The sequence below is a fragment of the Lethenteron reissneri genome, chromosome 26 (genome assembly GCF_015708825.2).
Source record: "Lethenteron reissneri isolate LAM-NWPU_2019-01 chromosome 26, ASM1570882v1, whole genome shotgun sequence".
In the NCBI taxonomy this organism is placed as follows: domain Eukaryota; kingdom Metazoa; phylum Chordata; class Hyperoartia; order Petromyzontiformes; family Petromyzontidae; genus Lethenteron; species Lethenteron reissneri.
Window position 1 is genome coordinate 16533693 of NC_083804.1, and position 22830 is coordinate 16556522.

Sequence of the window (22830 nt, forward strand, 5' to 3'; positions counted from 1 at the left end):
ACGAGGTGGAGGGGGAGGCAGCGACGATCGCTGCTCACCTGGATCCCAGCAGGGCCCGGAGAATGGGGACGGAGGGAGAGGGGGTTAAGGGCAGCCAACCCACCTCCCCAACAACTCCCACCCCTCCTCCATCGCCCCAGCCCAACCCACCCCTTTCACCCCCCTCCACCCTCCCACTCCCCTTCACGTTGGAAATTAATGATGGGGTGGTGCTAATCTTCAATCGTGGCCTACGGCGAGAAGTGGAAATCCCACATTCCCATGGTGGGAGCCAGTCTTTGTGCAAGTAGCAACCATTGATAGCTTCCCGTAAAGTGGTCCCGAATTAAGCTGCATGGAGAGATTTGGGTTGACTCACGGCCGGGATTTGAACTTGACGAGCCTTCGGAAAGACTGCCAATACAATTATCGTGGACCGCATACACAACGACATTAATCGGTAATGTCACGTCCTCCCAGTGGCGTAGCGCGATGGGCCTGGTGCCCTGGTGCAACGACTGCAATGGGACCCCCCCCTGTTAATTTAGTTTCCTCCTCTATCTTCAAGTCCGGTGCCTCAGTCCCCCCCCTCCCCCATCTAGCCCATGGGGGCCCCAGTGCAGCTCTACCCTCCGGCACACTCGATAGCTACTCCACCACTTACTCGCAGAACAACGACAAACAGCAACCGCCATTCGCCACTAAGTGGCGGTGACGTCACCATGGTGCTTGCACAAAGTGCCAGGCCAGGTGCACTCCGAGGCCACGTGAAGTGACAAAGTCTCGCTGCTGGCAGCACGTCACGGGACAGACCCATGTACCATGGGTTCACTGACTGAGATGACTGGCAGATGGATCACCTGTGTCCCCTGTATTGTGCCAACTTGCTCCATTTTAGCCGCCTGGCACTCCGCTCGTTGTTGTGAGCATCGCTCCTCTGGCCCTCCGCTGATGTTGGAGGGCAACTGCCTCCAAACTCACACCCGCATATATTCAAACACATGTACAATGATGCACAAAGACAAAGATCTCCTGTATAGCCTTTAAAGACTGTTGAGGCAAGTGTTGTTGGTAAGCGACTATGAAGGCTGGCACAGTACTCGAAGGGGTGGGTGGCGAACACCACAATCGGCCACCTTTGTCTCCCGAGTAGCAATGGTTATACATCACACCAGGTGCTCATTTGAGGCCGAGTCAACCTAGGGGCGGCCCGGACCAATTCAGATAATTGTTACTAGTGTTGGTGGCCATGATTGGCAATCAGAATCTGGTCACAAGGTTCATAGCACAGCGCGCTAACTGCTACACTATTGCAACCCACACTCGTGTGCGGACACACGCACACATAAAGACAAAGATCCCCCATATAGCCTGAACAGATTGTTGGGGCAAGTGCTGTTAGCGAGCACCTATGAAGGCCGGCACTGTGGCACACGAGGGGGTGGGTGGCCAGCACCACACCCGGCCGCCTTTGTCTCCCTACTGGCGATGTTTACTACACACTGCACCAGGTACTCATTTGAGGGTGAGTCGACCTAGGGGAGGTCCAGGAGCGGTTCACTAGTGTTGGCCATGAGTGGGTATCGAACTCGCGTCGCCAGGTTCGTAGCGCAGTGCGCTAACCACTACACTACAGCTCCCCGCTACCGTGGACAGACGCACGCACACACACACATGCACACACGCACTCACAAACTCACTCGAACGAACACGCTCTCGCACCCACACGCTTACGCACGCCATGCACGCACATACGCATGCTCACACCCACGCACGTTTAAATTTAGACGATTTTATATTAAAAAAGAAGTGGGAGACAAAAACAAGATTCTTCCCTTTTAAAAGGCGTTTAAGTAAAGAGACAGACGAGCCAGCAGCCATGAACCCTCAGGAATCCGCTGCGTTTAATTTGCACTGCGGACAAACACGGCACAGAGTGAAATTTATTCAAGGACGAGAGATAAAAATAAAATGGGGGTCCCGAGGGTGGGGGGGCTGGGGGGGGGGGTCGGAGGGTGGCATTGGCCAAATTTACACACACACGCACACACTAACTCACCCACCCAGTGACTCACTCACTAACTTAGTCACTGACGAATACTCACTAACCCCCCTCACTGTCTCACCCACTCATAAACTCACGAGCTCATCCACTCACTCCGTCCACACGCCGCCTCACCTGCTCACGCACCCGCAAACGCTGATGTACCAAACAATCGCGCACTCACTCGGCCAGGGAGGAATGACGAGAGACTCAAAGAGAAGGGAGAGCGCGAGAGAAAGGGGGAGGACGAGTGGGAGAGAGACGTGAGAGGAATGGGATTGAAAATTACAATTTATGGTCATATCGCGTCTAAATACAATCGAATCACAAGACGCTGCACAGAAACCACGGGCATGTTTATTTCATGGAGATAAAGAGGCAGTCAGTCATAGCGAGCGGAATAAAGGAGGGCCGTAAGCCTGGACTTGGACAGCGGGAGTCAGCGGGACAGACGGCAAAGGGGGAACAAGAGTTCTAAACAATCTCTGTTGAACTTCTTTCGCACCGTACGTAGCCAACCGTACTAATCGGAGGTGCAAGGTAACTTTGGGGGGGGGGGCAGTAGAGGAGAATGAGCGACCTCCCACGAAGTTAAAGTTAACGGAGGGCTTCGACAGAAAGCTTTGGTTTGCCGGAGTGGAGTGTGTGCAGAGGGGAGTAGAGCGAGATTAAAAAAAAAAAGAGAGATTACAGAAGAGAGGCAGGCAGTGAGTGTCGAGTTGATGGAAGATCTTGGGAGATGGTTAAAAAAGAAGAGGCAGGGTGGAGGGACAGAAGAAATGAAGAGAGATAGAGAGAGGCAGCAGAGGAAGGGAGAGAGGAAGAGTGAATGAATTTAAGACGGGAGGGTAGAGACAAGGTGAAGGAAAAGAAAGGGAAGAGACAATGGCAACGAAGAGTCAGGGAGAGGAGACAGATAGAGCAGCGAAAACAAGTGGGAAAGGAGGGAAGAGAAATTACAATGAGAGGGCGACAAGGATGGAGGATAGAGGACACAGAGTGTGAGCGTGAGAGAATGGAGAGAGGCACGAGGGTGGGGGGGGGCATGGAGGGTGAGACGAAAGCGTACGGAGAGATGAGAGAGTAGAGAGGAGATGGTCAGGTGCTGGGCGGGGGAGCGACCTTTACCCAGGCTGTTTGTCGTTGTGTCTCCGTGGTAACGTACCGCCCAGGACTGCAATGTGGCATCCGCGGCCCGTTACCACGCAGCCTCGAGGCGCTAACGAGCGGCACGGGGCCCAGCACCCTCCCCGCACTACCGCCCTACCCGCACTCCCAACATCCCCGCACTATCAACCTCCTTGCACTACCACCCTCCCCACAGAATCACCCTTCTCGCATTACTACCCTCCCCGCACTACCGCCCTCCCCGCACTCCCAACATCCCCGCACTATCAACCTCCTTGCACTACCACCCTCCCCACAGAAGCACCCTTCTTGCATTACTACCCTCCCCGCACAACCACCCATCAGCCACCCTCATCGACCGCCCACCCAACACTCCCATCCACCCACCCAACACTGCCATACATACGTCGCCAATCCCACACACGCACCCATCTCACACTACCACCTGCCCAGCACTACCATTCGTCCCCTCCCATCCCAATCACCACTCATCCCACACCCCTAGCCTGTCACCCACCCTGAACTACCACCCACCCCACACTACCACACTCCAAGCACCCCAAACTACCACCTGCCATGAGCTATCAATCATCAGCAACCCCCCACTCCCACCCATCGCCCATCCCACACGACCATCGGTCTGCCTTGAACTACTGCCCATCCCACGTCGCTCTCACACGCTATATACGACATCGCCATCTACTATTCACAACCACCCACCGCTGGCCCAGCACTACCAGCCTTGGGCTTGTGGTGTTTGTGGTGGTTATTGGGGGTGTTACCGTGTTCTACGGACGCTCCAAAGAATAAGATGGACCCCAAACTTGTGCCCGGTGTTAATAAAAAGTTACACGAAGGCACGCACGCACGCACCTGCTGGGTTGTAAAAGGCACCCCTAACTTTTACTTTAAAATACAGCAGAAAAAGGCATCTTATAATCCCAGGAATATGTACTCTTTTGTTTTTTACAAAAGAATACAACTACATTTGTATTTATGAAGCATTTAAATGTGACCGCATCTAAAGATACTGATGGTGCTCAGTTGTAGTTGTGGCGGTGGTTGTGGCTATGGTGCTTGTAGTGGTGGTTGTGGCTGTGGCGGTGGTTTTGGCTGTGGCGGTGGTTGTGGCTGTGGCGGTGGTTGTGGCTATGGTGCTTGTGGTGGTGGTTGTGGTTGTGGCTGTGGCGGTGGTTTTGGCTGTGATGGTAGTTATGGTGGTTGCGATTGTTATGGTTGTGGTGGTTTTGGCTGTGGTGGAGGTTGTGGTTGTAGTGGTTGTGATGGCTGTGGTGGTTTTGGCTGTGGTGGTGATTTTGGTTGTGGTGGTGGTTTTGGCTGTGGTGCTTGTGGTGCTTGTGGTGGTGGTTGTGGTGGTTGTAGCGGCTGTGATGCTTGTGGTGCTTGTGGTGGTGGCGGCTCACTGGCTGTGTCGGAGGTCACCGAGTCGAGGAAGTCCAGGGGGGTCATGTACATCTGCTCCCCCAGCTGCAGTGAAGCAAACTCCAAGAAGCGCATCTCGGGCGGAGAGGGGCCCACACTCACGGGGGCCGACGCCACCAGCCCATGCTGCACAACCACACAACCGGGTTAGCTACAGGAACCATCAACACATAACCACAATCACAATGGGGTAACCACAATCACAATGGGGCAGCCACAGAGGTGAGATGTTAACTCCCTCGCCTGGTATACAGGAGGTCCGTGGGTTCGATCCCGACCCCGACGCCTGTATATTTTGAGTTTGCATGTTCTCCCAGTGGTCACGTGGGTTTTTCTCCAGGTCCTCTGGTTTTTCCCTCCACATTTAGAATCAACGTGAGTTTAGAATATTTGGTTGCAAAAAATGTCCACGTGACAAGCCACTTCGTTGAGCTATCATTTGTTGCCAGGACGTTTCTGAAAATGAGCTATATATCTCTCAGTGGGCCTTGCCTGGTAAAATAAAAAAGAAACATGGTCACGGTCACAAACACGGTTAGATGACAAAGCAAATGAAAAAAGTTTTAAAAGTGTGCACGTAGAAGTGCACGCTTGAAATTATACCGAGATGCAGGATCAGGAACGCTTGTATGAACGAACATACGCAAGTGGGTGGACTTGGGCAAGGGCACCTTGCTCGCCGGGACGATGGCCGGAGGAGGTCGAGACTAACGATGGAATGGCAGCCAAAGGAAAGAACGTGTCCCGAGAGGTGGTGCAGTCAGAGTGGAAGGGACGAGATCAGCTCGTGTACAGGTGCCAATGTGGACTGTGTGCGTGGTGGGGAGCGGTGGTGCAGCGGTTAACGCACTGTGCTATGAACCCGGCGACGCGAGTTCGATTCCCGCTCACGGCCAAGAACAGTGACAATGATCTGAACCGATCCCTGGTCTCCCCTAGGTCGACTCAGCCTCAAATGAGTACCTAGTGTGATGTGAAAACATCGCCACTGGGGAGACAAATGCGGCTGGGTGTGGTGCTGGCCACCCACCCCCTGGTGTGCTGTTTCCGGCCTTCATAGGTGCTCGCTAACAGCACTTGCTTGCCCCAACAGTCCGTTTGGGCTATACAAGGAATCTTTGTCTTTATTTGCAAGGCAAGATCATGAGAGACGGCTTGGGGAGGCCTTCATCCAGCAGTGGCTAGAGCATGGCCGATGATGACAAGGGCCAAACGTCGCGAACACGTTGTGCTGGCGATTCGCTGCGCCCTTGGTGACGGGGGAAACATGGGACGCATTTTTGGCAAAAAAAATCGGACAAAAGATTAAAAGTTTCGTCAACAGCGCGTGAATTGGGCTTGTTGCCTCTCGACGCTCAGGCGAGCAGTTCGTAAATTACTAAGTGGTGATAAATCCCACAATTCCTATGGTGTGGTGAGTCCAACTGTAGGGGAGAGGTGGAGGGGGGGAAACCCCTACCGGTAGGTCTCACAAATGCAGTGCTAATTTCCTCGACTCGAGTGAAATGACAGCCTCAGATTTCCCCGGAGCTAGATTTGAACGCACAAACATTTTTGTGAGCCGTCTCCACCGCGATTCCGCCATCCAGGACTCTAAAGACTTGGATAGAGTGCGGCGAGAAGTAGTTTTGGGGGGAGAGACGCATGTACGCTCGCCTCTTCCTCCCTCAACGCATTAATCAGAGCGGCGCAACGGTGAATCCAACACATTCCAAAGTGCCCCACACTCACTCCTCACATATTGTATATACGTACGTGCAGTGTATATACATTCATTCATACTTCGAAGTTCAACATACATACGTCTGTAGTTTGGTATGTGTGCAATAGTTAATAATTACAAGTGTTATTATTACACCATTATTAGACGCACATGCGAAGCTAATGATTGAGACATCGTTCCTTGATTGAGGCATTTCATTTTTTCGCAAGCGTTTAGTAAATAGGTCGCGCTAATTTTGTTCCAACAGTTGGTCCCTGCTTCTTTGATGATGTCCACAGTTATTCCATCTGGTCCAGCAGGTGTTAACTTTTTTTCTTTTCTTAGCACTGCGAAAAGCAGATTTCACTTCTCCCAAGTGTCAGCTGTGCATCAACGATCGTGACATTTTGAACGGCGTGAGCACAAGGGGGCATACAGGGCCTACCACCACTTCACCGCGCACGGTCCACGACCACATGCGAGCCATTCTCCTCGATTTACCCGGGAGGTTAAAACCAAACCCACTGAGACACATGACGAAACGACATGGCCCCTTTTTTATTAGGGCGATACGGGTACAATAAAAAAAAACTAATTAATCGTCATGAGCCCTACCATTTTCAAAACTGCTCGCAAATTATATTTACACGTCACCGTAGTCATATTAGCCGCACGAAACCGGTTCTAGAAGGGAATAATTTTCCAGCTGGAGAAATCTGTAAACATAGGTTCGCCCCCGAATTACTTTTCGCTTTATCACCGAATCAGATGTGGCAAAATTAACTACAGGTCCGATCGGCCCTCACTAATGGATCGGTTTTCAACCTCCTAGCGGTGCAAGGCATTCGTGAATATGTCAGTCAGAGCAAGGCGCAAGTGATGTGACAGTGAGCATGTGTCAGTCAAAGGCAGATGTTAGCAATATGAGTGTACGAGCCAAGCGTCAGTGTTCAACCGTGAGCATGGGATGTGATCCCAAGGACGGCGAGCGAGTGCGAGGCGTGCGTGAGTTTGAAGTGCGAGCCATGGGCCGGTGTAAGCGTCTGTGGGCCAGGCGGTCACCATGGCATTCGCTCCCTCCCTCTCTCTCGCACGCACGCACGCATACTTACGCACGCACCCGCGTGCGCGTTCCACATGCCGCCCTTTATGTGGAGCTGCGTTTCAACTTTAATTCAATTTCACTCGATTGTCTTTTATTTGGGAAACTTTTTTTTTCTTTGCCGCCGACAAATTCCATGAAAACTTTACGTGCGTGCGCGTCGGCATTCACAAGCATGTAACGGAGAGGGTGCCCGATGCGTGTGTACTGTGCGTGTGTGTACCTGTTTGTGTGGGGAGTGGTGGCTCAGCGGTTGGCGCACTGCGCGACGAACCCCGGTGACAAGATTAATTCGCGCTCGTGGCCAACATGGGTGACGATTATCTGAAGCGGTATAGCTGAGCCTCCCCTAGGTCGACTCAGCCTTTAACAAGTAGCTGGTGTGGTGTGTGAACATCAGTGCTGGGGAGACAAAGGCGACTGGCCATGGTGCTGGCCACACCACCCTCTCCAATACGGTTCTCGCCTTAACAAAAGTTGAAGGTCAAATGAGTCAGTGGTGGGAATTCCTCGTTCCTACGGCAGGGGCGAATCTATCCAGAATCTTTATTGAGACTGGAGGAATCCAATGAGCCATGAGGCTCTTTTTCACAAATATCCAGTAGGGGTGGATTAGAAAAAAAGTACAAATGGCACAAGTACATAATTTCCATAGAACTTGCACTGTGGACTTCCCCAAAAAGTGGTACTAATTTTATCGGACCTGGGAGAGGGGGGGGGGGAATGGGCTGAGTCAACCACCCACCAACAAACATTTCAAATCACAACCTACCAATTGCGAGCCACTTGCTCTGACCACTGAACCCCCTCGCCTTAATGGGCGCTCACCAACAGCACGGATCTTTGTCCCCGTGTGTGTCAGTGAGTAAATTCACCTGTAGCTGCGTACCTGCGTTATCTGTGTGTGCGTGCGCACGCGCTCGCGTGACGTTCCCGCAGCCAAGAAAAAATTGTTTTAGAAATGTTAAATATTCAACTTGAAACTTGAAAAAAAGTATTCATGGGTAAAATAAGATAAGACACCATGCTGTGGCATGATTCATAAACTACACACGAATGCGTTAGGCAGGAGTGAGCATTCCGTTAACCTCAAGGTGTGTGCATGGATATGTGCCACGTGTGCATCAGTGGGTGTGGGGAGCGGAGGCGCTGCGGTTAACACACCGAGCTAAATCGTTAATGAAATAAGCTACGAACCCCGCAAGTCAAGTTCGATTCCCAGCCACGGCAAACATTAGTGGTGACATCAGAACCAGTCCTGGGCCTCACCGAGGTCGAGTAGCCCATGCGGTGTGTGTCATTATCAGTACTGGGGAGACAAAGGCTGCCGGGCATGGCACTGGCCATGCTGCCCCCTCATGTGCCATAGCAATATAAAGTCTGTAGATGTATACATATACATACGTAGGCGAACAGTGTGGATACATGCATATGTGTAGCAAAGTCCATTCGTATGCATGTGCGTGTACATGGGGAGCAGTCGTGTAGCAATTAGCGCGCTGCGTTATGAACCTGACGAACCAAGTTCGATTCCCGCTCACGGCCAACGCCAGTGACGATTATCGGAACCGTATACGGGCCTCATCTAGATCGACTCAGCTGAAGATGAGCACTTGGTGCAGTGTGCAAAAATCACCACTGGGGAGACAAAGGCGGCCGGGCGTGGTGTTGGCCACCCACCCCCTTGTGTGCAGTGCTGGCCTTCATAGGTGCTGCTCGCTAACAGCACTTGCGCCAACAGTATGTTAAGGCTATACGGGGGATCTTTGGCTGTGTACATGTGTTGCTAGGTTGCTCTGTAGTGGTTTCCCCTTGGTCACGATTCACCGGTGACCATTCCGTTTCTTAACCTTGCCCGGAACTCTCCTCGGGTGACACAACCTACAGTTGCTACCTGATGCAGGGGTGTTGTGTTTAACAATGGGGGAGACAAAGGCAGCTGGCGATGTCGCTGGTCACACTGCAACGTTTTAATAGGTGCTCACGAACACCACCAGCCACTTCGGTCAAAAGGCCAAACGGGGGCGGGGGGAGCTTTGTGCCTGTGTACGTATGCGTACGTGCGTGTGTTACAAGTGTTACTCAAGTGAACGTGTCTGCGTGGCTGTGTAAGTCTGCGTGTATGCACGCACGTTACAATGAAGGGAATGTTTTTGGCCGGCCCATCGCAAACTTGAAATAGTTGAAATTTTAGAATTTAATAAATAAAGTAGACGCACGCAACCCATGTCAGAAGACACATGCAATCCGAATGTGAGAATGTGTGTACGTGTGTGTGTATGTATGTGTGTGCACACGTGTGTCTGTGGGGAGCGGTGGCAGTGCTGTTAGCGTGCCGCGCTATGAACCTGGCGACGCGAGTTCTATTCCCGTTCACGGCCAACACCAGTGGTGATTATCTCAACTGGTCCTGGGCCTCCACTCGGTCAACTCAGCCTCAAATAAGTACCTGGTGCGGTGTGTAAATATCGACAAGTGCGTGGTTCTTGCCACCCGCCCTCTCGTGTGCCGTGCCGGTCTTCATAGGTGCTCGCTAACAGCACCTGCGCCAAAAGTCTGTAAGGTTATACGGAGATCTTTGTCTTTGTGTGTGTATATGTAGGCACGTGAGAACTATATGAAAACAGGGTGCAGTGTCCCCCAGGTCTCCCCAAGTTTTTCCGCGTCCACATACGTGCGTCTATTCTAAATGATACCAATGCCCTCTACCTAGGAAGAATTCACTGAATCTTAACACTTTTTTTCTCAAGAGGGTCCTGGCATCAGGATGGTTGGCCAATACTATTGATGAGTGTTTGGCATGTGGGAAGGAAACCACAGAACCTATACTTAGTCCATGAGCCCAGATCAGAGAGTTGGTACCACTTCACATAGTATAAATCTGATGGTTACAATTTCTTAATGTGGCCAAGAACAGTGAATTGTGATAACCACTTGAAATTCATGGGCTATTAAGAAATTCACCCGCATTAGCCGCGTACATAAATTGGCACGATGAAAGCTTTGCTACCTCAGGTGACGCCGATATCTGCTCTGGCCCACGGACTGCCAGAGAACGTCTGTTGAACCTCTTTCACACCGTACATTGCCAACCGTGCCAGTTGCACATGGACGGGGGTGGGGTCACCAATCAGAGCTGCGCACTAATGGGTCCACGATATCCATTGCTGTACTGCGATTGCCTTGCCAAGCCTAAGCCTATGACATCAAGAAATTCCCAGGCAGCCTCACATCCAAGTACTAGCCAGGCTCAAACCTTGCTTATTTTCAAAGATCGGATGAGATTGGGCACATTCAGGGTGTTCTGGTCAAAGTCACATAAACGTACGACTTTAAAAAAATATACGCATACTGTAATAGCGTCCAAAAAAAAGCAATACAATCACAAACTGCAAAGACACATGCCCCCACAGACACACACCTTCATGAACACGCACAGATTTCCATGAGTCAGGAGAGACTTGTTCAGGAAGAGTGATGTTAGCAAGCACCTACGCAGGCTAGCACAGCAAATGAGGGGATGATGTTGATGATTACCTGCCTTCCAGTCCCTCCAGCACTGATGATGCCATCTGTCACTTCTGACGTGGCCAAAAATGTAACCAAGATCGCGTGGCAACGGAGTGGTGAGGTCGCTATTTGGCATGTAACATCGTGAATCGATTATTCGGTTGAAAACGATTCTTGCATACGTGCGTTAAATTAAGTGACATGTGCAATTTAAACGCAAGTGTTAAATTTGGACTAACGGAGCAAAAAAAAAATTCATGAGATATGACAGCAAAATACGAAGCCATACAAGCTCCTGTATTGAAGATCATGAAAACAAGGCCACATTAACCTGATTCTTAAATGGAATCATGACCACGAATGGTGACAATTAATTGCAAACACACACTGCCATGTGTTCACAACACACTGCCAAGTGCTGTTAGCGAGCACCTGTTAAGATCAGCACTATGGACGAGTTGGTCGTGTGGCGAGCACTACCGCCGGTCGCCATTGTCTCCCCAGTGCTTATAATGACGCACAAAATAAATGCCTCCTCCCTGTGATTTTCTCTCCCGATAAAACATGGCCTTTTTTAAATCCTTTATATTAAGTTCGCTTGCTTGCTTGCGTGCTTGCGTGCTTACGACCGTGCAAATTTTTCGGTCGTTTTTTAACCCACTTCCCGTGATCCAATCGAGCTGACATTTTGCACACGGACTCGTTGTACGAGACAATTAATGTTCGTGAAAAAAAAATTCAAAAGTGTTACACTGTTTAGGGAAAACAAATTAAATATTTAATTACCAATTGCTTAATACTGGCAGACAATCATCTGACCCATAGGTGGCAGCCATCTCAAGCCAGAGGACGAGAGGACTCTATCCGCCACGCATATAAAGGATTTATAGTGAAAAACTTAGTTTTTACGGGTTATACTTATTTCACAACCCACCTTCCACATGGCGTTCTGGGACTCCATCAGATCAGTAGCATTGGTTCAACACAAGCAAACTCTGGGTCGGGTTTGACATTCTGTGTCTCATCAGAAGAGCCAGGCTTGCTTGCCTATAAACTACCCAATGTTTATAGGCTTGATCCGTTCCGTAAGAAAAGGGCCCTAGGCAGGTACACTTGAAAGCCAAGTCAATCTAGGAGAGGCCTGAGATTCTTTCAGATAGCATGTGCTACCGATCTCGAACATGGCTGGGAATTGAACTGAGGTATCGCAGTGCAGTGCCCTAATCACTGCACCACCACTCCCCATAGACACACATAGTTACAAATATCTCCCTCTAGCCATACAGACTGTTGAGAAGAGTGCAGTTAATGAGCACCTATTTACCGCCGACACGGCACACGCAAGCACAACGTGGCCGGCACTGTGCGTGGTGCCTTTGTTTCTCGAGTACTGATGTTTACATACTGCAGCAAGTACTCGTGTGATGCCGAGTCGACCTACATGAGGCCTAGGACTGGTTTAGATATTTGTCACTTGTCCACAGCCAGGGATAAAACTGTGGTCACCAGGTTCGAAGTGCAGGTTGCAAACCACTGCTCCCCAAAGACATACTAACACACACACATACGCACACACTTACCCCCTCCCGATCAAAACTAGAGGAATGCAGGGTTACCCCCCGAATTTGGTGGAGGGGGGAGGCAGTTGAGGGGGTCCGTGCCTGGGATTCCTGGCTCTTAGGCCCAGTGCCCAACACACACACCTGTGTGCGTGTACGTGTGGGCGCGTGTGTGTGTATGCGCACAAACCAACAAGTGTGCCGGGCACATCTGATGTGCTCCTGCAGGTGTAAGCAGGTGTGTTTTACGAGCGCCTAAAGTGGCAATGGAAAGGTTGAGCACACATTTTAACATTGGTCACACTTGAACATTGTGGCGGAACCCCGGGGTCCCGAATAGACGGAAGTCAAAATCGTAATTAACTAATTTATTTTTGGCGACTCCGTCCCACCGCGCACATGCATGCCGCGACCCACCTGGTGCGGATCGTTCTGTTGTCGTGTCCCAGCGCAGCAGCGAGGACGAATGCGCAGAAGAGCTGAACAAGCGAATGCAACTCCATACTCGGATATGGGCAGGATCATAAGTCTTATTCAAAGCTGCTCAAACTGCCTACACGACTTAGGTCCTTTATTTGTCACCACGGTATGCATAACACAGTGAAACTGCTCTCTTATCTTCATTATTATTTGTGACCTAACAATGTCTGCAGCCAGGATCAATCGATGACAATTCTATTACCTGCAGCTATTTCAACAGATGAGATGCGTTGTACCATTAATTCCTCCTGTTTGATAATACTTCTCTTGTCCGTATGCATCTGTGCAGATAGGTATTTTTTTGCGGTTAAGCCGTAGTCCCCCACATACCGCTCGTATCAATGCGGATAAGAGGAGCGGTGACCCACTACTCTGTAGAGTAACATTGGTATAAGCGCTTGTTAAAATATTAAACAGCGCATTTAAAACGCGTGCTATTTTATGTACCGTTTACAAAGTGTGTTCACAAATCCACACTGAGAAACACGATGATTGACAGAGGGGTGTAAATTATTTTTTCGACAGTGTTTTCTAAATAGAGGTACTGCAGGTAAGAAGTTTTTCCGTTTTAAAGGTGGCATAGTTTAACAAGACAACACTTGCCACCATCCTTCAAACCCATTGGTGAAAAAGAGCAAAGTTTTTGTTTACATTATAATATAATGTTTACGCGAGAGCCGGGGGCTTATGGGACCCCGGGGTCCCGCCATAACGTTCACTTAATCTTTAATCTAAAGACATTAAGCGGGAATGCGTGAGGATAGTGCTTGGATGGGTAACCAAAATTCATAAAAACAACAGATGTTGTAGACTGCTGCTGAACTACGTCATCAGAGTGCACTGCAGCAACATTAATTGTTCTACTGGAATATCCTCTGCCTGTATCAGTGTTCTTCACTAATGTTCAAAGGGGGAGGGGGGCACTTCCGCCGATAAGACAGTGTGAGGGCCGCCACAGATGTGAAATCATTGGGTTTGACAGCACGATGATGAGGGAAATAATAAAAATAAAACGTAATATTTGATTATTTTTATTTTTATTATTTTATTATTAATATTGTTTTGTTTTTTATATTTTATTATTTCCCTTCTACCTGACTTTACCGAAAGAACCAAGATGAATCCCTGCAGTCACGAAAGCTTTAAATCGAGATGATGGGGGTGTTTTCACATTTGTGTATTGTCGGAGGCCACACGTCAGGGGCCGCACTAAAGGCCACCAGGGGCTGCCAGTGGACTGCCGCGGGCCTTGCGATGAAGAACACTGCTCTGTATTATAATCAGGAGATTGTCTAACAAGCTAAAGAATATGGTAATTCTCATGACAACCTCACTGAATTCTAATAACTTCTAGATTTGAAGCTTTCGTGACTGCAAGGATTCATATTCTTAGGTTTTTTTGGTAAAGTCACATAGGTAAAAAATTAAAATTAATAAAAGTAAAATAAAATAAAAATCACGACGTTTGAGTTGCCTCCGAAACGTCGTGATTTTTATTTTATTTTACTTTAATTAAATTTCATTTTTTACCTATGTGACTTTACCGAAAAAAACCTAAGAATATTCTAATAACTCTTTCTCAGTAGGGTCCCTGCAAATGGGATGTTTCCTCAACTCCGATAACGAGCGATTGGCTTCATGTGGGAGGCAATCGGAGAACCCCAAATAAACCCATGTACACGACAGTGAAACCACTCAAAGCTCCACACAGATTGAAGAATCCGTTGCTGTGCTGCCATCACATGGTCACCTCTAAATGCAGACCTGGGAGGTCGTAGTTATTTTCGGATAGATATTAATACAATTCAGTTGCAAGTACAAACTTGAAATGTCATATTTGTGTTTTGACAGCTGTGGAACACCACAGTCTGTGTTTTTAAAAGAAGTCAGGAGTCGTTTTTTTGCAGCTTGCACTTTACTGCAAACCATATGCTTTGGTTCATACATGAGTCCACGTATAACACCTGTTATAAATCAACGGCTGGATGACAGCCTCCAGAGACTCTATGGGTCGTAACTGTTATTTGACCATACTTCACCGCACTTGTCAGAGCAGGTTGGTGAAGGCGGGGAACAGAGTTAGTGAACATAAAAGAACAGTACAACCATAGATTTGCTGCACTGTCAGATGATGTCCTGTGGAAACCTGTTTGTGCGTGGTAGTCACCAACCCAATCGATATCCAGGCTCAACCCTCCTTAACCTTGGACATATGTACGGGATGGGATTATTTGGTCATTGGCTTTGGTTGATAATGATAATAAATGATAATGCCTTGGGGAAATCATTGGGCGGCTGAATGGGATGTGAACCATGGCGCCCAGAGGTAAAGGGTCCAGTGGTGAGCACACCAACTACTTGACCAAACAGCTTGTCACGCCGCTCGAATAGTGGAACTGGCGGATCGTAAATCGGAGAGAGTTGCGAATTCATATCCTGGTCGGGGCTTGACTCAAGCCCATCATTCCTCCACGGTCCAAAAATATATAAAAGTACTACTTTTTGGTGGACGTTAACAGTAATTGTCTTATGGATTAACTCACCGCCCACCATAGCAAGGTGGAATTTCCATCACTGGCTCCAGACTATAAACAGGAAATGCGCACCGGCCTCAATGCTCATTTGAATAAGAAATAACTCTGACCTTGATGCCCTCAATGAACTTGATATACTCACGAGTCGTTCATAAAGTCGTGGCTATGATTGTAACAAGAGGTCGGAGCGACTTTTAAAAATAACTCCATCACCAGATGCGCCCCGGGGTTCCGCGTTATGATCCGACATCTCGGCACGCAACCGGCTTGCTTATGGGCAGCTCTGTGTAGTAAACATGCCTGCAGCTCGCTCACTCACTGCACTAGCCACTGTTACCGTATTCGCCAGATTAGGAGATGCCCCGGAAAATAAGACACTGAAAAACGTGTGCCCCACCACCCCCGCTGCCAAAAAACTTACCCAAATCTGGTCACATTCACAAACGCCTACTGGATTATAAGACGCACACCCCAATTTTTTTTTTCAAATACAGCGGCTACATCTTATACTCCAGAGATTACTAAAGATGAATAATATTCTAACATGTACTGAACTGCCGGATGACTGCCTACACCGTGTGGGTCAAGGGTGTTACTTGACTCAAGTGTATATGTCACGACACTGGTCAGTGTAGGGTTAGTGAAGGTAGGGAACATAGACAATTGATTTTGCTGCCCTGTGAGATGTTAACTACCTCGCCTGTTATACAGGTCATGAGTTCCATCCCGACCCTGACGATTGTATATTTGGAAACCTGTATTATGGATAATATTGGTCGCGAAAGCCTACGTGTTAAACTGTATATTTGGAGTTTGCGTGTCTCTTTCCCGATAGTTGGATGGATGTTCCACCAGGTCCTGTGGCTTTTCCCTCAATATTTATAATCAACGTGCGTTTTGCGTGTGTGGCTGCGAGAAATTTCCACGTGATAAGCCACTTCGTGGAGCTATCATTTGTGACCAGGTCGCTTCTGAAAAAAAAGCTCTATAGCTCATGGTGCCTGACATGGTAAAATAAAATATAGTTTGGAGTTTAAATAGGTGAGTTTAGACAAGTCAAGTTAAGTTTTGTTTCTTACACATATGGTGCATTTTTGGTACAAAATCTGCCACTCAAATCGCCATCACATTCATACTCAAAGATAAAAATAGAAAATTCAATACAATGTATACTATAACACCTATTCGACGTATCATGGGGGTGGTCTATCCAAGCACCATATAGGGAAAACTCTGCTAAGCTCCTGAGATCTGACCAGATTGGTGCTTAATTCCAGGCGGTTTGCTCATAGGTTATTTAAACACAAACTTTATTTTTAGACTGTTTATTAAAATGAAGCGTGATTATTTCACAAGCCTCGTCTCGGCTTTATTTTGTTAGCAGAATCCCTTTTGAACGCAATTGTGTGCTCATCTGCGCCATTGGCATGAGATGCAGCAGCGGCAGGACACACGTGATCATCTCTCGCAGAGAGCGGCCTGCGGAAGTTGACATTACAGAGCTGCCTGGGAGATCCAAAACCAAGTTACTCTGTCCATCACACAGTCGAGGGGCTGCACAGCACTTTCACACTCGCTTTGTCACGCTCCTCGCACCACGGTTCAAACATATATTTTAATCGTCAGAGCTGGAATGTAAGCAAAGTATTTGGTGCATGACCAAGTGTAACGTAACGGGATTTTTTTGTGCATGCAGTCGTTGGTGAATGGTTCGAGACCATACGTTCCTGCACCTTTCGACGAGCACGGTTGGCTACGTACGGTGCGAAAGAAGTGCAACGTACGTACAACTCCCTAGATTTGACGATCCGGTTTCATCACAGGCTGAATTCGAACCAAGGTCCTCACAGCGCTCTGGGCTCCGAGTATAGCTGGACACCATCACACATCACTCCCCTCATCACACATCACCCCCCGCATCACACATCTCCCCCCCCCGTCACACATCACCCCCCCCATCACACATCACCCCCCCCCCCATCACACATCACCCCCCCATCACACATCACCCCCCCCCCATCACCCATCACCCCCCCCCATCACACATCACCCCCCCCCATCACACATCACCCCCCCCATCACACATCACCCCCCCCCCATCACACATCACCCCCTCCCCATCACACATCACCCCCCCATCACACATCACCCCCCCATCACACATCACCCCCCCATCACACATCACCCCCCCATCACACATCACCACCCCCCCATCACACATCACCCCCCCCCCCATCACACATCACCCCCCCCCCATCACACATCACCCCCCCATCACACATCACCCCCCCATCACACATCACCCCCCCCCATCACACATCACCCCCCCATCACACATCACCCCATCACACGTCACCCCCCCATCACACATCACCCCATCACACATCACCCCCCCCATCACACATCACCCCCCCCCCATCACACATCACCCCCCATCACACATCACCCCCCCCCATCACACATCACCCCCCCCCATCACACATCACCACCCCCCATCACACATCACCCCCCCCATCACACATCACCCCCCCCCCCATCACACATCACCCCCCCCATCACACATCACCCCCCCCATCACACATCACCCCCCCCCCCATCACACATCACCCCCCCCCCCCATCACACATCACCCCCCCCCCCCCATCACACATCACCCCCCCATCACACATCACCACCCCCCATCACACATCACCCCCCCATCACACATCACCCCCCCCCCATCACACATCACCCCCCCATCACACATCACCCCCCCCATCACACATCACCCCCCCATCACACATCACTCCCCCCCCATCACACATCACCCCCCATCACACATCACCCCCCCCATCACACATCACCCCCCCCCCCATCACACATCACCCCCCCATCACACATCACTCCCCCCCCATCACACATCACCCCCCCATCACACATCACCTCCCCATCACACATCACCCCCCCCATCACACATCACCCCCCCTCATCACACATCACCCCCCCCCCTCATCACACATCACCCCCCCCCCCATCACACATCACTCCCCCATCACACATCACCCCCCCCCCCCATCACACATCACCCCCCCCCCCATCACACATCACCCCCCCCCCATCACACATCACCCCCCCATCACACATCACCTCCCCATCACACATCACCCCCCCCCATCACACATCACCCCCCCCCATCACACATCACCCCCCCCCCCCATCACACATCACCCCCCCATCACACATCACTCCCCCCCCATCACACATCACCCCCCCATCACACATCACCCCCCCCCATCACACATCACTCCCCCATCACACATCACCCCCCCCCCCCCATCACACATCACCCCCCCCATCACACATCACCCCCCCCATCACACATCACCTCCCCATCACATATCACCCCCCCCCATCACACATCCCCCCCCCCATCACACATCACCCCCCCCCTCACACATCACCCCCCATCACACATCACCCCCCCCATCACACATCACCCCCCCCCATCACACATCACCCCCCCCCATCACACATCACCCCCCCATCACACATCACCACCCCCCATCACACATCACCCCCATCACACATCACCCCCCCATCACACATCACCCCCCCCCCATCACACATCACCCCCCCCCCATCACACATCACCCCCCCATCACACCCCCCATCACACATCACCCCCCCCCCCCCCATCACACATCACCCCCCCATCACACATCACCCCCCCCATCACACATCACCCCCCCCATCACACATCACCCCCCCCATCACACATCACCCCCCCATCACACATCACTCCCCATCACACATCACCACCCCCCCATCACACATCACCACCCCCCCATCACACATCACAACCATCACACATCACCCCCCCATCACACATCACCCCCCCCCATCACACATCACCCCCCCCCATCACACACCCCCCCCCATCACACATCACCCCCCCCATCACACATCACCCTCCCCCATCATACACCCCCCCCCCATCACACACCCCCCCCCCCATCACACATCACCCCCCCCCATCACACATCACCCCTCCCATCACACACCCTCCCCCATCACACATCACCCCCCCCATCACACATCACCCCCCCCCCATCACACATCACCCCCCCCATCACACATCACCCCCCCCATCACACATCACCCCCCCCATCACACATCACCCCCCCCCCCCATCACACATCACCCCCCCCCCATCACACATCACCCCCCCCATCACACATCACCCCCCCCATCACACATCACCCCCCCCCCATAACACATCACCCCCCCCCCATCACACATCACCCCCCCCCATCACACATCACCCCCCACCCATCACCCCCCACCATCACACATCCCCAACACCCCCTCCCCCCCGCATCACACATCACCGCACCACTCCCATCACAAATCACCCTCCCCATCACTTCAAATTCACCCATCACCCCCTCACAACATTGCCCACACCAACAACCAACACCCGCGTCCCCGACATTCACCCCTAACTGACGGAGCCATCGCCACCCTGTGCCAGGCTAGGTCCACTTACAAAGCGCATCCCACCCCCCTCCACCACCACCCCCCTCACCGCCTGCAAAGCCGCGTCCGCCTCTGCCCCCGTCATGAGGCCTCGCCTCGCCGTCTCCACCGTGCCGGCCCCCAGCGCCCCCAGGGCCCACAGGGCCGCTCGGCCTGGCGCCCGCAGCCGCGGCAGGGGAGGCCGCGGCGCCGCGGAGAAGCCCGCGGGAGGCGGCAGCCTGCCCCGGGCACCCGCCAGCAGCCCCAGCGCGCGTCTCCACCACACGCCCGCCATGGTTCCACCTCGGGGTTGGTCGACTCTTCCGTCTTCTCGCGGATGAACACGGAAAACAATCTTCCGTTTTGGGCAGAGATCTTCCTGTTGGGGCGGTGGCGGGGGGTCGTTTCGGTTAGGCCACGGTCTGCTTCCGTATATAGAAGAGGTCTTCCGTATATGGAAGAGGTCTTCCGTATATGGAAGAGGTCTTCCGTATATGGAAGAGGTCTTCCGTATCCGGAAGGAATCTTCCGTATATAGAAGATATCTTCCGTATATAGAATAGGTCTTCCGTATATGGAAGAGGTCTTCCGTATATAGAAGAGATCTTCCGTATATAGAAGAGATCTTCCGTATATAGAAGCGATCTTCCGTATATAGAAGAGGTCTTCCGTATATAGAAGACGTCTTCCGTATATAGAAGAGTTCTTCCGTATATAGAAGAGAGCTTCCGTATATAGAAGAGATCTTCCATATTCGGAAGATATCTTCCGGAAGACCGGCGAGTTAAGTCACTGTGGGAAAAACGTTATACTGGTCGGAACCCACTGGTTCCACCAGCCCACAGGGGATTATTGTGTCCGTCCGTCGTGCAGGGAGGGGCTGGGTGGGGAGGGGCTGGGTGGGGGTGGGGCTGGGTGGGGAGGGGCTGGTCACCCCGTGGTGCCCTTATAAAACTAAACGTTTAACCTACTCACGCCGGCTTGTGCCCGCCCTCACAGTCGGGCATATTTGCGGAATACACCACGCCGCCGTTGACCCTGCAGGCCATTGACCGAGCAACCCAACGCTCCTACCAGCTCCCTCCGCAGGAATGTGTTTTAGAGCTTTCGTGCCTGCAGAAATTACTCCCCTGTGTGCCTATGTGTGCGTCTCTCTCTCTGTGTCTCTGTGTTATCTCTCTCTGCTTGTGTGTCTATGTGTCTCCGTGTCTGTGTTTTGTCTCTCTCTCAAATTTAGCAATCTTTGGAAGAACGTAATTAACCAGGTGGGGTGTTGACTATTATATTAGCCGACTCTCTGTGTTGTATTACATTATATTTCTAAGTTTACTAGGTTTTATGTTCTATTTCATTTGTACCTGATGATGATTGCTTGTGTTGCAATCGAAACGTCGTATGCGATTTTTTTTCTCTTTCACTGTGGGAGGTTGTTTCTGTTTGCGTGTGCGCGCGTGTGGCTTTTCCCAGCCAGCAACAACGGAGGGCAGAGCAGCGAACGCTCACAACAACGGGCGGATAAAACGCAGCAAATTGGCCACAGTCGGGAGGGGGGTACAGCTAGTGGTGTGCATCTAGCGGTCACCCACCAGTCGGTGACTCATGCAGCCAGCTATGGCTGCAGGGTTTGGTGGTACATGTTGTTGATGTCGTTTATTGTGAAATTTCGGTCACAGCTACTATGATCACTGTTACATTGCTTATGGATTTATTTTGGTGATTCCGAAACGTTTTTTGGTTTGGCCATGTTTGTTTGTTGTAGTATGGAGTTAGAATGATGGCTTTAATCTAAGTTGTCTTGTGGTTGTTGTTTGACTTTCATCCCACTGAGATTTGTGTACAGCGTTGGTGTACGGTGCCTTGTTTCCGGAAGGCTTTGAAGTTTTTTCCTGGATTTTTCTGTTTGCGCGTAGTCACTTTAAGATGTTTTCTTGTTCATGTTTTTTGTTTGTTGCGGTTGCACCCGATTCAGGAGCCGAATGGCTCACAGGGCTATACCTAATAAATGAAATTGAAAAACTGAAAACTGAAACTCGAAACGGCACCTGCTTGCCGAGTCTGGCCCGAGACCCTCCTCTGTCGGCAGCCTCGAAGTGCACCCCGGCCTGGCAACGGGCGCCGTGTGGGGGCAATCGCGAACGGCTGGTTGTATTGGTTGATATTGGTCTTACAAGGTAGCGAGACTTTATAAAGCGTAAAAGAGTTGGGGTGCGGCCTTTCGGTAGATTTCTTCAGCTTCTGGAAGATAGGGGGGGGGGTGGAACCTGATCAGTATTCAGAAATTAGAATATTTTATTTATACTGCAAGGAGGAATCCGATGAGCTATGAAGCTCCCAGTAGGGGCGAGTAAGAACATTACAACAACAAACAAATAAAAAACATGATAGTAATGCAAAGTGCAAGAAAGGTAAACAAAATCGCCCAAACGCAAACAAATACAACTAAACCATCCCCATCCTACCAGGCAAAAGTCCACCGATGTATTAACTTTTTATCTTTCAGAAGCGACCTCGCCACAAATGATAGCTCGACAAAGTGGCCCATTATCTGGACATTTATAGCCACCAAAGTAATATAAATAATCTCAAAGCATTCGTCATAAGCGCCCTGGCATTAAAATTGAATATACCCTTCTGCATAACATATAGGGGACTCAAGAGATGGACTGAATAATAGTTGGAGACTGAACCCTGCATTACACACACCATGCACCAAATGTGTGTTTTTTGTATGAATGTAACCCAGTAAACATGGAACGTCGGGCGAACATTGGTCCCAACAGTTCCAATAACATGCCGACGTTGGCCCAACGTATGTTTTCGACCAAAAGTATGGACCAAAAAACTGACAAGTGCGC

General features: G+C 50.6%; 1 protein-coding gene across 1 annotated transcript in view; it reads right to left on the reverse strand.

Annotated features, from left to right (window-relative positions):
* Positions 1–20412, reverse strand: part of LOC133348023 (calcium uptake protein 3, mitochondrial-like) — a 34793-nt gene extending 14381 nt beyond the window's left edge. Inside the window, exons 1-2 of the mRNA XM_061560837.1 lie at positions 20046–20412; positions 4576–4720 (exon numbers count right to left, since the gene is read on the reverse strand). Of these exons, the coding sequence (XP_061416821.1) occupies positions 4576–4720; positions 20046–20270 (370 nt within the window). The 5' untranslated portion in view covers positions 20271–20412. The remainder of the gene's footprint in view (positions 1–4575; positions 4721–20045) is intronic.
* Between the last annotated feature and the right edge of the window lie 2418 nt (positions 20413–22830).